The 14,941-nt window shown below is 42.4% G+C and overlaps 1 protein-coding gene across 1 annotated transcript in view; it reads right to left on the bottom strand.

The window, feature by feature from the left end:
* Positions 1-327: 327 nt before the first annotated feature.
* The window catches only part of spire2 (spire-type actin nucleation factor 2), a 52,413-nt gene continuing 37,799 nt past the window's right edge, over positions 328-14,941 (bottom strand). Inside the window, exons 8-15 of the mRNA XM_084554729.1 lie at positions 14,679-14,845; positions 13,285-13,507; positions 9,638-9,765; positions 9,069-9,206; positions 8,592-8,659; positions 7,102-7,129; positions 5,853-5,950; positions 328-2,146 (exon numbers count right to left, since the gene is read on the bottom strand). Coding sequence (XP_084410855.1) covers positions 1,777-2,146; positions 5,853-5,950; positions 7,102-7,129; positions 8,592-8,659; positions 9,069-9,206; positions 9,638-9,765; positions 13,285-13,507; positions 14,679-14,845 — 1,220 coding nt within the window. The 3' untranslated portion in view covers positions 328-1,776. The remainder of the gene's footprint in view (positions 2,147-5,852; positions 5,951-7,101; positions 7,130-8,591; positions 8,660-9,068; positions 9,207-9,637; positions 9,766-13,284; positions 13,508-14,678; positions 14,846-14,941) is intronic.

Genomic DNA, 14,941 nt, shown 5'->3' with positions numbered 1-14,941 from the left:
GGGATTGTTGATTTATTTCTATTGTTCTGCTTGTACAACAGTTTTGTTCAACTGAGGTTGTGCTTCAGAAATAAACTTGACAAATGCTATTTAATGTTTAAATCTGTAATATGTATTTAAAATATGTTCCATTTGTAAAATAATTTAGAGAAGAATTAATCCATTTCCAGGGCTTTTGTTATGAAAAGTGTAGTTATCACTTCCTGTTTACTGCAGCTTAGCTCCTGCCAGTCATCCGGTTGTGCAGAGTGAACTGAGGCGGAGGCAGCCAATAGACCTGTAGACCTGTAGATTATTTATTCATGAGTGTCCATAGAGGAATTATAGATCCTCTGACTGAGGACAAAGCCTTCTTAAGTTCACCGTGGTGGCTCTATTAATGGATCCTACCGCTGTGGCCTCCTGTATACTACCGACCCTAACAGTTTAACAGTCACAGTGCAGCGAAAACTGTGGAAACCATTTATAAATAATAAAGGCTCTTAATGTTGTGAAGTTTAATGGATCTATTTATTATGTTATCTTAAAGTTTTATCAAATAAAATCACATTTACAGCTGGAAATTCAAGAGAAAGGCTAACTCATAAAACATTAATCAGCTTAGTTAGTTTGTAAGATAAAACTAAGAGTTAATTAATGGAGAAGTGAAATGGATCAAATATGACAAAAAACTTAAGGACTTGTAGGACTCCTGGTTTTCCTGAATATCTTGTATAGAGAGACAAGTTAGCATAAGCCGTAAAAACACAGTTCATGGGAAACACAGCAGGTTAAAATGAACCAGAATTATTTAAATATGCATGATAATGGATGATAAATCAAATAAAACCTCGTTAGTAGTCTCCCACTGATTGCTTGTCAAATTTATTACAGTAGTTCTGAACATACCAGCAAGATGGTTTTCTTCTAATGATCCTGCAGGAGATGGTTTATTTATTAAAGCCAGAGTAAAACGGACAGACGCAGCTCCGCTCGTGTTCATTATTTTATTGCAGTTGAGGTTTAATTAAGTGTTTTACAAAACCAGAGCAGATTGCAAGCGTCCATGGTGATTGAGAGAGAGAGGCGGGAGTTTCACACCAGCGTCGGTTAAAGGTGCAGCCCGTGGCGTCACCCCCCCACCCCCCGTCCCACGGTACATTCACAGTGTCGCCGCCATCGAACCTCATCCGACTGGACTTCACGAAGCAAAAGAGGCGTCGTTATGCAGCAACAGCCACTCCTTTCAAATTCCCTTTTTTTTTTTTTTAGATGATTAAAAATAAACGTGTACAAGCTTTTAATTTTACATTTCTCTAACTTTACATTCATGACTAAAACAAGGCAACCACAGAGAGCTAAGATGCTAATGCTCAAACTACCACCTCCATCTTTACCCACTCTCAGGGCGTCTACAGCCTCCTGACGCCCAGTGCTCTCCTGGTCTGCCCTCTCCTCGGCCTGTTTGCTCTGCAGCAGGCAGGGGTGAAGTCATGGCGCTGCAGATAAGGCAGCTTCTGACCCAGACCTTCTACGGTGAGTAGCTCTGTGAGTTTGTGGTGGGGAAGAAGGGGAGATACGGTGTGGAGGGGGAGGAGGGTGGTGGAGGCTAAAACAGTTCTTTACAGCTCCAGAAAATGCTTCTTAAATGTATATATCTTAGCATAACCATTAAACGATGCATTCAATGCTCCAACCCAGTAATATTTAAAGGAGCACCCTCACTGGAACCTTTAAAGAACTTCTTTTTTTTTTTCTGTGAATGTGTGCACAGTGTGGTCGGGCAGGGATAAAGTGTCATTTGTTCACGTTGATCGTCTCGGTGCGGTGCAGCAGCAGCGGCGAAGGGGACGGCGATGAAGCGTGAAGCCGCTGCTGTTGGTGGTGGTGGTGGTGGTGGGGCTGGGGGCGACTCTGAGGGGGAGGGAGATCCTCGAGGTGGGACTGGCGTTGCAGCTGTGGTCTCTGAGCAGCAGCAGCAGCAGCAGCAGCTTTGGCCTCCCTCTTGGGAGTGTTGTTGAGGATGTCCAGGCTCCGGCGGCTGGAGGAAATGACGTCTGCAACAAATTTGGTGCATTCGGCGCAGACGTCCCGCAGCGTGCAGCCGTGAGCGTACAGGTGGGGGAACTCCTCCTCCACCGAGCGGCGGGATAAACTGCGCAGGGACCTGCAGACACAGATGTAGCCGTCATTTAAAGGATCATCCTGGTTTATATATTATTATATATATCCTAACGTGAGGCTGTGTTTGCATCCAGACGTGAGGACGTGACACAAATTGTGGAACAAGCTGAAACAATCAGTCGATGGATTCAGCAAAATTTAATCTTAGATTGGAGACTTTAAAATCTTTAGGATATTTACTGGACTCAAAATGATCATCCTCACATTAAAGACCACCTACTCAACAGGGCTGATCTGAGGAAGAGGAGTTTAACTCATTCATTCAACCACTAGTAGAAATTATCACATGAATCAGTGATGTCTGTTCATTAGTAATGAGAGACTTTTAAAAGATTCTGGCCTTGGAGCTGAGAACCAAACTAAACTAGAAACTAATCCTTCCTTCCTCCCTTCCTTCCGGTTCTGTTCTTTCTTTCTTTCTCTCTCTCTCTCTCTCTCTCTCTCTTTCCTTCTTTCTTTCCTTCCTTTATTCTGTTTCCATCCTTTCTTCATTTCTTTCCTTCCTCCTTCATCTCCTCTTTTCGTTTTGTCTTTCTTTTGTTTAGTTTCGTCTTCGCTTCCTCCCTCCTTCCCTCATTCCTTCCTTCCTTCAGTTAATCAGATCTTAACATGTGAGAGTCTTTCCATCTTGTCCCAAAATCTGGATCATGTCTCCAAGTCACCAAGCAACTGTTGATGGTTCTGATCCAGCGGTAGGTAGAGATCCATTAGAGACAGCAGCTGGTACAATATTCCACTGACCACATGATGGCGCTGCTGATTTACAGACACACAAACTGAGATCAGATCTCAAGTGCTGGCTGGGGACGCATGTGGAGACTAGGGATGTGCGATATTTCATCGTTTACGATATATCGTCAAAAACATTCCCCACGGTAAGAATATGTCATCCCGCGATAAAAACGATAAATTCCCACTGATGACGTATATATGTGCGCGACACACTCGCAGCCCAACACCCGTGGAATATTGACAAATTGACAATGGCGGAAGGCGGAGCAGATACGCCGGGCAGCGAGGAGCTCGTTCCTAAACGAGGCTCCACCTACATTATCTGGTTTGGTTTTAACCACTTAACGCCTGAATTGATTTTTCAATTATATAAAGAAATGAAATATTTGTATTTTTGCTTACCACTCCAGCCGGTCCTACGAGAAACTAGTGCTTGTGTATTACATGGGTTATTTTGGCTGCAGTCTGAACGGAAACAGTGCGTCGCGAATTTGCGACACTAGGCATGAAGGGGTTAAAAAGTCTGCTGCGGAGCAACAAATTACAACATGCTAGGTTTGCTAAGAAATAGTGCATAAATAGGACAGTAACACCACTAATTGGTTCCACCACCTCAAACACAAGCACAAACCAGAATATGAAGAAAGACAGAAAATGCGCAAGGAAGCAGAAGCAGCGTCGACTTCATCCAAAGAGTCCGGTAAAAAAAAAAAAACTCAGATAAAACTTGCCGATGCATTATAGTCAAAAAGATTAGGCTGAATTGGTGTTTATTTATCGTCATTTTTATCGTTACCATGATAAATACCAGAAATTATCGGGATAAAAATTTTAGTCCATATCGCCCATCCCTAGTGGAGACACATTTATATTAGACACAGGGACATAGAGGTGGACAGGTGAGAAAACTGTTCAGTAAAACATAAAGAACATGAAGCAGCAGCTGTGTGTGTGTGTGTGTGTGATCAGTGATTAATGAGAAGATTAAGGTCATGATGAAAATAACTATTTCCTGTTATCAAACCTACTACTTGTGTCGTTGTCGCTGCACGGTCTGGTTGAGACGACAGGTGTTAGACAGCAGAGCAACACTCTCTCTCTCTCTATCTGTCTTCAACTCATTGTCAGGCTCTCTCGCCCCCTCCCTCTCTCTTCACACAGGGAGTGAGGATATTAATGACAACTGGGTAATTATTACATAATGGCTGCTTAGGGGACTTGGAGGAGGCTGCAGCGATTATATAACCAGAGGACGGGGCAGTAGGGGAGGAGGACGGGAGGAGGGTAGATGTCGGTGATTGGTTGAGGTCGGCACAGAGGCCGTTTCTGCTGAGGCTGGACAAGGTTAGCAATCAGGTTAAATATATTTAAACACGGGTCTCTAAGTCCTTGAGCTGAACCAGAGCGCTGACCGACTGAACCGGGCCCAGAGGAGGACGTCCAGATGTCACGTCGACAAGAAGAGGGTAGATGTTCAAGCTTGGTTTATTTTTGTGAAATGTCTCGACACCTGTTGCACGATTTGCTCCGATGTTTGGTTCAGACATCAACTTTCCCTTCAGATATACACCGATCAGGCATAACATTATGACCTAATACTGTGTAGGTCTCTCTTGTGGTGACTCATCAGAGAATGGACATGGGCCTTCTGAGGGTGTCCTGTGGTGTCTGGCAACACAATGTTGTTGGTGGGGGGGCCTTTGAGGGGAGGGGCCTCTGTGGATCATCCCACAGATACTTGATCAGTTTGGGATCTAGTGAATTTGGAGGCCAGGTCAACACCTTGTGCTGTTCTTCATGTTTTTATTTTTTTAGTTGTTCCTAAAGTGTTTTTGTGTGTGTGTCTGTGTCAGGCTGCATCCTGCTGGGGATGGCTGCTGTCATCAAGGAGTGTCATTGCTATGGGGTGGGGGTGTCTGGTCTGGTCTAGGTGGGTGCTACATGTCTAAGTAACATCCACACCAATGAATGCCAGGTCCAGAAGTTTCCCAGCAGAACATTGAACTGTCACAAGACCGTTTAAATGTTATTGACTTCTCCTGTCAGAGGTCATAATGTTGTGGCTGATTGGTGTATCTGCCACGATCTGAAACTTGAATATTTTAACAGTCTTTTTTTTGTTTACTCTTCTCAGAGTGAATCAACCTCTGGACTCCAGACAAATACTCAGCTGTCAGATGTTTAACCAGAACCAGGAGAACGGTTCCTATCACTCTGGTTCTATCAGGTCTCCTCTGTCTCCCAGTTTGTTTCAGAATTGATTTTTAAATCTTACTGATTACCTTTAAAGCTCTACATGGCTCCGGGCTTTTACCGCTGACCATTAGCCATCGTATGTGCCTTTAAATCCTCAGGCTGACATCTACTCTCTGTTCCAGGGGCTCCGCTAAAAACTAAAAGGGGACCAGGTTTTCCCACGACTGCTTAATGATCTGCTGGTAGGAAATCAGGTCAGAAGTTAGCGAGCTAAAACTGAGCCAGTGAACGTGACGAGCGTTAGCTTTGCAGCATGATCTCCGTGTTAGAGCCTGGGAGCCGCTAGCGTGGCTCGTTAGTCTCGTTAGAGATTTAACTGCAGCTAAAAATATAAAGTCTGTCAGGATGGAGGGAGGCTGCAGGGATCAATGTGTCTGAGGCCTGAGTGCCAACATTACCTCCATTAACCTAAGTGCTCTGGACATATACGCTGATCAGCCAAAAGATTATGAGAGGAAGTGAATAACGCTGATTGTCTGGTTGTCTCCTGTCAGTGGGTCGGTGTCGGTGATATGAGGGGGGGGCAATAGGGGCAAAGTCTTCAAAGTTCAAAGGACGACTGAGGAGTTGGCAAATCCTCCTCTATACAGCTCTTTTATTGATAATGTATTTTCTACTGATGGGAACACGGCTACAGCTGCTCACCTGTGTATTAACTAATAGAACTAAGGAAACTCAACCAGTAAATAACACAGACTCACTTATAGACTTGGCTCTTGTGTCCGTGGCTCTTTGGAGTGCTGTGGAAGCCCACGGTGTAGACGGGGATGTGGGCCATCTTCTTAGAGGGAACCTTCATCTGGACGAAGAGGAACAAGAGACAAGAAGGAATGACTGTCGTGACGAGGCACAGCAGAAAACTCACTGCACACACACACACACACACACACACACACACACACACAGATGCTTTCACATTTACTCCTGTAAGAAGTATTCAACGCCTTGGATGATTTCAGCTTTTATTGCTTTTAGAAATGGAATCATGACGACTCTGAAGGAGATTAGAGAGAAATTATATCTCAACTAGAGTTCAACCAAAGACATGAGGGAGACTCTGATGAGACCAAAATGGATCCATCAAACTAGACGCTAGGAGGACACCACCACGAACATGTCCACTGTGAAGCATGGTGGTGGCAGCATCATGCTAAGACGTGTTTATCCATGTTTTTAACTGTTATTCTGTTTATAAAATCAATTAAAGTGGAAAACATCCAGACTGGAAGAATACTTTTTAGAGACAGTGAAGATTCAAACACAATCAAACAAATCTAAAACAAATACTTCAATAAAAACCAAACACACAGATTTAATTACACAAATGCACGACACAAAATCCAAACCTACAGAACCAAACATCCAACACGGCCGTGGACTGAGGCAACAACTCACAACCAGAAAAAAAAATAAAAAACAGAGTAGAAGTGACGTCAACACAAAAGCAAATCAGACAGAAACAATATGTTAAACTGTGAACTGAGCATCATTCAACACCTTTCTGCAGCAGGTGGTTGGCCTCTATTATAACATCTCATGTGAACTGGTTAATGGACTAAAACAAGGAAGTTTCTAAATGACTTTAACCCCTAATTTACCTTAACACACACTTTTCTTATTATTACTACTATACATTTTTACATTTTACTAAAAAACAATTGGGTAATAGTTATAAACTTCTAATTTCAACTATTTGAGGCTCATAAGTCGCTGATGTCTTATATGATGCAGACTTTAATTTTAGTTAATGAGCAACTTGAGCATTCACACAGACAGGGGACGCTGCAGAGAGGTGTGAAATCAACTTTTGGTGCACTTTGAAAATTAAACTTGCAAATATAAGAGTTTAAAACGTTAATGCAATGAGAATAAAATTAAACAACGACAACGAAACTTTCTAAAACAAACTAAACACTGTCAGAATTATTTTCTGTTAGTTGATTGTTTTACCTTTGCGCTGCAGGAGCCACACACTGACCTGTGAGAGAAATAAAAACAAAGGTTTACATGGTTCCTGCAGAACATGTGTCATAATCATGGTAACAACAGCCGTGGAAGCCAGTAGCATGGATGCTAAGTGTGTTGTTTGTCAACTGGATGGTGAGGTATGAATAACTAATCTCAGCCCTCAGCTCATTAGGTGACTTCAGCATCAGTGACTAACCCACCAGTAAACCTATTAGTGGTATCTTCTGGTCTTTTGCCGCTATTAGCAGCTAAGCTAGCTGTCAGCTAGCGTGCTAGCCTTCCTTGTTCACACTCACACATGCTCCTATTTCTGGCTTTTCGAGGAACTTCCATTGACGTAATACTTTCTCTAACCATCTCAACTAAATGCCTTGCCCTAACTGAGACCTTCACCCTGATACCAAGTGTTAAGATGCTTTAAGATACAAACATTTGCAAGAAAATGGCCCCTAAACATTTGTATATGGTCTAGTATTTATATATATCACTCATTACCTTGGGGTTCAGTGTCTTGCTCAAGGACACTTTGGCTTGTGGTCCATTTACCGGGGATCGTGGACATCCTTACTACCAACTGGGACACAGCTGCCCCAACTACTCCACAAGAGGTTGGTTCCCATGATAAACTAACGTTTCTATCTTTGTGAAGACCTTCTGTTGACAGAATCCATTCCCCAGCCCCTTCCTCTGACCATCTCAACTAAGAGCTAACCCTGTCCTATCCATGATCTGTAATAACGAAGACGACGCCGATGTTTTCGGTGACTGAGACGAGACGCTGACGAGCTAAAACTAATATCTGATGATAAAAACTGTGACAAATGGTAACAAAATGTGAAATGTCCCTGTCATTTGACTGGATACGAGACGTTAGCCTATCTGATCTCAGTTAGCGTTAGCCAACAAAAAGCTATCAAGCTGCTGCAGATGAGGTGGAAGAATACGACATTTGAGGGAGCATCACTCTGATATCTCTGCAGCCTCCATCACAGTCACTAAGATAACTATGAAGTTAAAGTCTCATCTAAGAACTTTACTAGTTACATGAAGTTATTGACCTCTGACCTTTTGCTGAGACATATTTAAACAGTGGACAGTAGAGTGGATCATGGATTAGCATTTAGCATTCAACTAAAACTGTCCATAAATGTAGTTCCCGGAATGAATCCTTCTTGAGTAAAAGTCCATATACAAAGTAAAACAGTAAACCATTCAAGATGCAAGCCTGCAGTTTAGTGTTTAAGATGAGAACAAATAATAACTATTTGTCAAAAGACGACATAAAAAATTAATGTTGGTAGTTGCAGTTTGACTAAATGTTAATTTAAAACTGAGAAAAACCACTTTTCATCATCTAAAACTATGAAGGATTAAAATGACTAAAATCTGGCTAATGAGCTCTAATTACAGGTGAGTATCTGGTCGTTAACAGACTCTAGTCATGTGAAACAGATAAAAGTTGTCCTCGATACCTTTTACAGAGTAAGCAGGTGGACGGCCACGAGAAGAGAGGAAACTTCACTCTGCAGCAGCAGCAAACCTGAAAAACAAATAAACATAATAGTTCTTGGCACACTGTATACTGTATTTATCTCACACTACACTCTAATCATGGAGGATAAAAGTCATTTTTATATTATTTATATGTGTTTTTTTCTTTTAAAGCTGCAATAATCGGATTGCTGGCCACTTGGGGGCAGTATAACGAGATAAAACAACATTAAAGGGAGAGTTTGTTGCATTGGGGTTGTATGAGGATCCACAGCACACTATGTTTAGACTATTATCAACCTTTCCCAACAATATTCTGACACATCTGAACAGTTAATAGTCACAGATTAATGAGGAAGGGTAATTTGGTTTCTAAACTCGTCTTCCTGTTGATCGTCTTCATTCTCCGTCCTGTGGAAGGCGCTGGTTATTTACCGTGAACACTCTCTCCTCGTTACCTTTCCTTTCTTCAGGTTATTGTAGAGCTCTTTGCTCTGGAGGAACTTCTCCATCTCTGCTTTGACCAGGACTCGCCGAACGTTGATGACCTCGTCCACCGTTAAGGCGAGACTCTCCACGGGGTGACTGAACTCCTCCTGATTATAGACGAAGGAGAAGAAGAAGAAGTCTGTCCAGTCATCCGGCTTTTTTAATTTACAGATGAAAGATTTAAACTCATTACTGAGATTACTGAGGAAAAAGAACTGGATCTTCACCCTGCTCCACCAACAGTAAATACCTGTACAACTTCATCACTATCATTGTAAACTGAGGAAATCCATTAAGAAGTGACTCAGGAGGTTTCACCTGATCTTTGATCAAGGAGATGTACTTTGGATTCCCTCTCATTGGGCGCTTTACGGATCATTTCAAGTTTAATTTCAGCTTTTCCCATATTCTGTGTTCAGATCCAGATTTCCTTGACATATCTGACACATATCAGCACATAAATCCACACACAACTAATCTTGCTTTGAATGAATTAGACTTTAGAGACTTCATGGAAGATGAAAATTTGTTTCCTCACCATCCACTGGTGCTCATCTCCGGCTCTGGAGCGGGACGTCGTCTCTGGTCCCTCTGTGGTCTCGTCAACTGAACTCAGAGACAAACGGGCCGGAGACTGTGGCGCCCAACCGTGAACCGGGAAAGAGGCTGGAACGAAAAGAGAGGAAACAAGATAAATAAGAGTGAATGAGAGGATGAAACAAACACACACAAAAACACAATGGGTAACACTTACACACTGTCTGGCCAAAAAAAAAGTCTCCACCTGGAATCAAATAGGTAGGAGCCTCCTATTGGATAATTACTGCATGGGTGATTATCTTTCAGCTGGCAACAAGTTATTTAAGCCCAACTGATGCAATGAGTAGCTTCTCATTTCTTCAACAACCATGTCTAAAGACACATCCTGTGGTCGTGGAGAAGATGTTAGTCTGTTTGAGAAGGGTCAAATCATTGGCATGCATCAAGCAGAGAAAACATCTAAGGAGATTGTAGAAACTACTAAAACTGGGTTAAGAACTGTCCAACGCATTATTAAAAACTGGAAGGATAGTGGAGAACCATCGTCTTCCAGGAAGAAATGTGGTCGGAAAATTATCCTGATTGATGGTGATCTGTGATCACTTAAATGTTTGGTGAAATCAAATGGAAGAAAAACAACAGTAGAACTCAGGGCTATGTTTAATAGTGAAAGTAAGAACATTTCCACACGTACAATGTGAAGGGAACTCAAGGGATTGGGACTGAACAGCTGTGTAGCCTTAAGAAAACCACTAATCAGTGAGGCTAACTGGAAAAAAAAAAGGCTTCAATCTGCTAGGGAGCATAAAGATTGGACTCTGGAGCAATGGAAGAAGGTCATGTGGTCTGATAAGTCCAGATTTGCCCTGTTCCAGAGTGATGGGGGCATCAGGGTAAGAAGAGAGGCAGATGAAGTGATGCACCCATCATGCCTAGTGTCTACTGTACAAGCCTGTGGGGGCAGTGCTGTGATCTGGGGTTGCTGCAGTTGCTCAGGTCTAGGTTCAGCAACATTATGTGTCCAAAGAATGAGGTCAGCTGACTACCTGAATATACTGAATGACCAGGTTATTCCATCAGTGGATTTGTTCTTCCCTGATGTTCACGGGCATATTCCAAGATGACAATGATGAGATATACTGTTACATGTCCATTGAATAATAATATTTCCTGTATATGTAATGTCAGCAAATATTTTTAGTTTCAAAGTAAAAGATCCATTTTTGCAATTAAACGGCAAAAAACGTGGATTTTATATCACTGCCTTTTAGTAAGACTCAGATCTATTAACTGTTTCCATGCAACAGAGGATGAGTGGAGTGATTCAGGTCTAACACAGCAGCTCAAACTGCCTCCTCCATCCTGCAGATGGAAGGTGTCAGTGTGGTGCTAATGGAAAGTAAACAGGCCCAGAGGAAAGATAGTAAACATCTGCAGTGACAGATTACAGGCTTGACCCTTAAACACCAAGTACATGATACCTGATTCATGGGTTTCTGAGGCCTCTGCTCCACCAACATAATCAATAAAAACAATCCGAGACTCGTCATCTGAGCCCTGGTGGATTTATCCAGGCTCTGTGGTCACGAGCTTTTGGCAGCTATTTCCAAAATGGCTGCCTTCATGGACTTACTAGTTTGAGGAGGATAAACATCCTTTTTATATACTTCATACATTATGATATAGTAAAATCATGTAGAAAAGCTGTAGATCAAACATAATAAAGCAGGTAAATATGGTCATTTATGTCAGTAGTTACTGTAATCTGCTTTATTCCTGCCACAATGACAATTGATTAGCTAATTTAATTAACATTAAACTAAAATGTGCAGGACATTTAATGTTGCAGACGTTCACTTGGTAATTATTGACTTAAATGACCTATATCATAACCTATATAATAATATATATATATATTTACCAATTCAGAGAAGAAACTGAGAGACAGAGAAATTTGTTTTTCAGTCCATCTTTGTCTGAGGATATTTTGTTCTACCAAAAGGAAAAATTAAAAGGTTTTAAAATCTTCTAAAAAGTTTCAAAAACAGTATTTTGTATTTATTCTAAAATATAGTCCGTCCAGTAAACTGCCATTAATGCCTTGCGTATCAAATATGGTACAAAACTAAAATAATGTGTGTAAATGGCTATTTTTTGAAAATTGGATTTAGTTTAAAAGGTCCAATAAGCTCTTTAATTAAATAAAAGGAACTTTCTGACTGTTTATATGTCAGGCTTCAACAGGGTTAACACACAGCTAAGACCAGAGTGTCTCCTGCTGGCAGAGTCGTGTACAACATGATAATCGTGGCATGCAGGAGAACGGATCGCCTTGCAGCCGTGCAGAGGCTGACTGAAGTCAGGACCATTTTTCAAACAATTACGTCTGCTAATGCACGAATCACGGCCGTCACACAGATAATATCCTACTCAGGGCTTTCACCGTTCAACCCCATCAGCTCCACCCGGCCAGACTTCATCAGCACATCTTTAAATTTGATTACAATCCATCACGGGACTCACTGCGGCCTCGTGGCCGATATGAATCCCTGTCAACCGCCGACACCGGCTCGTATTTCAGTAATTTAATGAGGTTAGCGCTGGAGGCAGAAGCTGGAACCAGTGGTGACATAATGTCTCCACAATCACTACATCACAGAGTTGCCCCAAAGACTGGGAACGAGGACAAACAGTCTTGAGTTTCATGTCTCCCAGGCTTGGAGGACGGAGGAGTGGAAACTTTAAAAAGCCAGTTCACATTCTGGTGACGTGAGAGAAATCAACGGTTTGAGTTTAGGCCCAAAGTCTAATGTAAAATATGACTCCATCACAACTAGGAGAGAATGAAAGTCTCAGAACCAGAATCACCAGTGGTCCAAGGAAGGAGGAGAACCAGAGACAGGAGGAGGAGGAGGAAGAGGAGATAGAAGAAGAGGAAGAGAAAGAGGGGGGGGGGGGGGGGGGGGGAGAAGAGACAGAGGAGGGGAAGGAAGAAGAAGAAGAAGAGATAGAGGAGGTGGAGAAGGAAGAAAAAGAGAAGGAGAAGGAAAATTAAGAAGAGGAGTATGAAGAGAAATATGGGAGGAGAAGGGAAAGAGGAGGATAAAAAGAAAAAGGAGTATGAAGACGATGAAGAAGAGGAGGAGGGAGAGGAAGAAAAAGAAGAGGAGTAGGAAAAACAGGAACAGGAAGAAGAAAAGGAGGATGAAAAGGAGAATGAAGAGATGTATGAAGAGGACTATGAAGAGGAAGATGAGATGAGGAGGAAGAGGAAGAATAGGAAGAAGAGGAGAAGGTGGTTATAATGTTATGGCTTTATTTTCTGAGCAGGTTTCTGGTTTATTCGACCACAGGCAACACAAAAATAAAGATTAAGAAGAAGACAAAGACAAAGAAGATGACGACGACAAAGGAGACGAAGAAGAAGAAGACGAAGAAGAATCCATGAAGAAGAGGACGGAGTCAAAGCAGACAAAGAAGAAGAAGAGGATGAAGAAAAAGATGAAGAAGATAAAGACAAAGAATACAACCATGAAAACAACGAAGAAGACACAGAATCCATGAAGAAGAATCCACAAAGACAAAATAAGAAGAAGAGGACAAAGAGAACAAACCTTTAAATAAACAGGAGTGAAACTGACTGACCTCTGTAATGAGGAGGAGGCCCGGTGCCCGTCAGCGTCCTGGACCGAGGCCTCTCCCCCCTCAGCCTCACCCCTGAGCCCAGCTGGGCCGACTCCGACAGAGACGGGAGCATCTCCCCCCGGAGGAAGGCCAGGTCGTGCTCCGAGAAGGACCGGTCTCTCTTCAGGGGCGTCGGGGAGCTCTCCGTCCTCCTCAGGTCCCCGTTGTCGGGAGACTCCTCCTCCTGGGGTGAGTGGAGGGGTGAGGGAGGGAGAGAAAAGTCAAGAACAGAAATCAAACACATCAGTTAATAAGTCGGTTAAGAGACTTGATCCTGTTTGGGGAAAAATATTAAAGAAATGTTTGAAATTAAAAATAAATTACCGTGAATGCACAAAAACCAAAACCTTACATGACAATGGTTGTCAAGTTCAGTATTTTGATTTTGTATAATTTAGTTTAAAGTTCCTTCTAAGTACTTCTATGTCAAAGAAATATAACCTTCTGACTATTATTAACATATTTACATTTATACAGGATGTATTTACTGAAGCTAAAGAGTCTGATCACAGAGGAAGCTTCAAACTCCTGCATTTTTAAATTCTCCAAGGTATCTGGGATTAGATGAAGTATAAAAACTAAGCATCATCTTAGAACAGGAAGTCAAATTATGTCCTCATATGTGGACAGGGGGATTATTTCGCTGTATATTACAATAAAGTCACCAATGTGTAACAAAATATAAAACTGTTTATTTTAATACCTGAACATGGCCGTGCAAAGACAGAATTGCAAACAATGAAATCCCAATGTCCTCAAACGGGTACTAGCTAATAAGCGAATAAATAAACAAGTTTAGTCCGGTAGTCGACTGTAAAATGAATCCACCGTAACGGCCGATATCATATTTTAACACCGACTAGTGTATTGACCCTTTGCTGCCACTAGATGGCAGACAAAAGCGTCTACTTATGAGGACAACAGGTCTAAATGAAGCAGAATGCAGAATAAGCTGCCACAAACCTAAAACTTAACGTCCCCATATGAGGACACGGGGTCTCAGGAGGTTAATATATGCTATGAAGTAGCAGAGTAGCAGAAGAAGAAGAAGAAGAAGTTCTGACCCTGATCTGGTTTAAACTGATGTGAAAGTAAAACTGTAAACACGTCATTCCCAGCCGGATGAATCAGTCAGTTCACACCTTCTGGGCCAGAGAGGTTATTTTTAACGTGCTTTATTTTGAGGCAGTTTTGATGTTTGACGCGACGCACAAGTAAGAACAAAAAACAGAAATTCCCAGGTTGCTGAGTCTTTGAGTGAAAAAGGATTTCCTCCCAGTCACGTTTAACCCACTTAGGTCTGAGAACCAGAGCGAGTCCACAGAGAGGATGCCTCCTCTTCCTCCGGGGCTCACCTCAGAGATGTTCATCTCCTCCATCTCGGCCAGAGTCGGGGCCTTGAGCAGGATGCGGGGGCGGGATGGCGGCCGGGGCCCGGGCTCCGACACCGACAGGTCGATGCACGAGGTGGATTTGACGTTGCAAGGACACGTCTGAACGAGACAGGGCAGGGAGCCGAAAGCTGAGAGGAAGAGAAACAAGAAAACACTGAAGTGATTGTTCGTTGCAGCTTCTCGTCGTGTTCAGGTTCAGCCGACAGATAAATATCTTATTAAAA

The sequence above is a fragment of the Chelon labrosus genome, assembly GCF_963514085.1.
Source record: "Chelon labrosus genome assembly, chromosome: 11".
Taxonomy (NCBI): Eukaryota; Metazoa; Chordata; class Actinopteri; order Mugiliformes; family Mugilidae; genus Chelon; species Chelon labrosus.
This window is presented reverse-complemented; position numbering and strand designations above follow the sequence as displayed.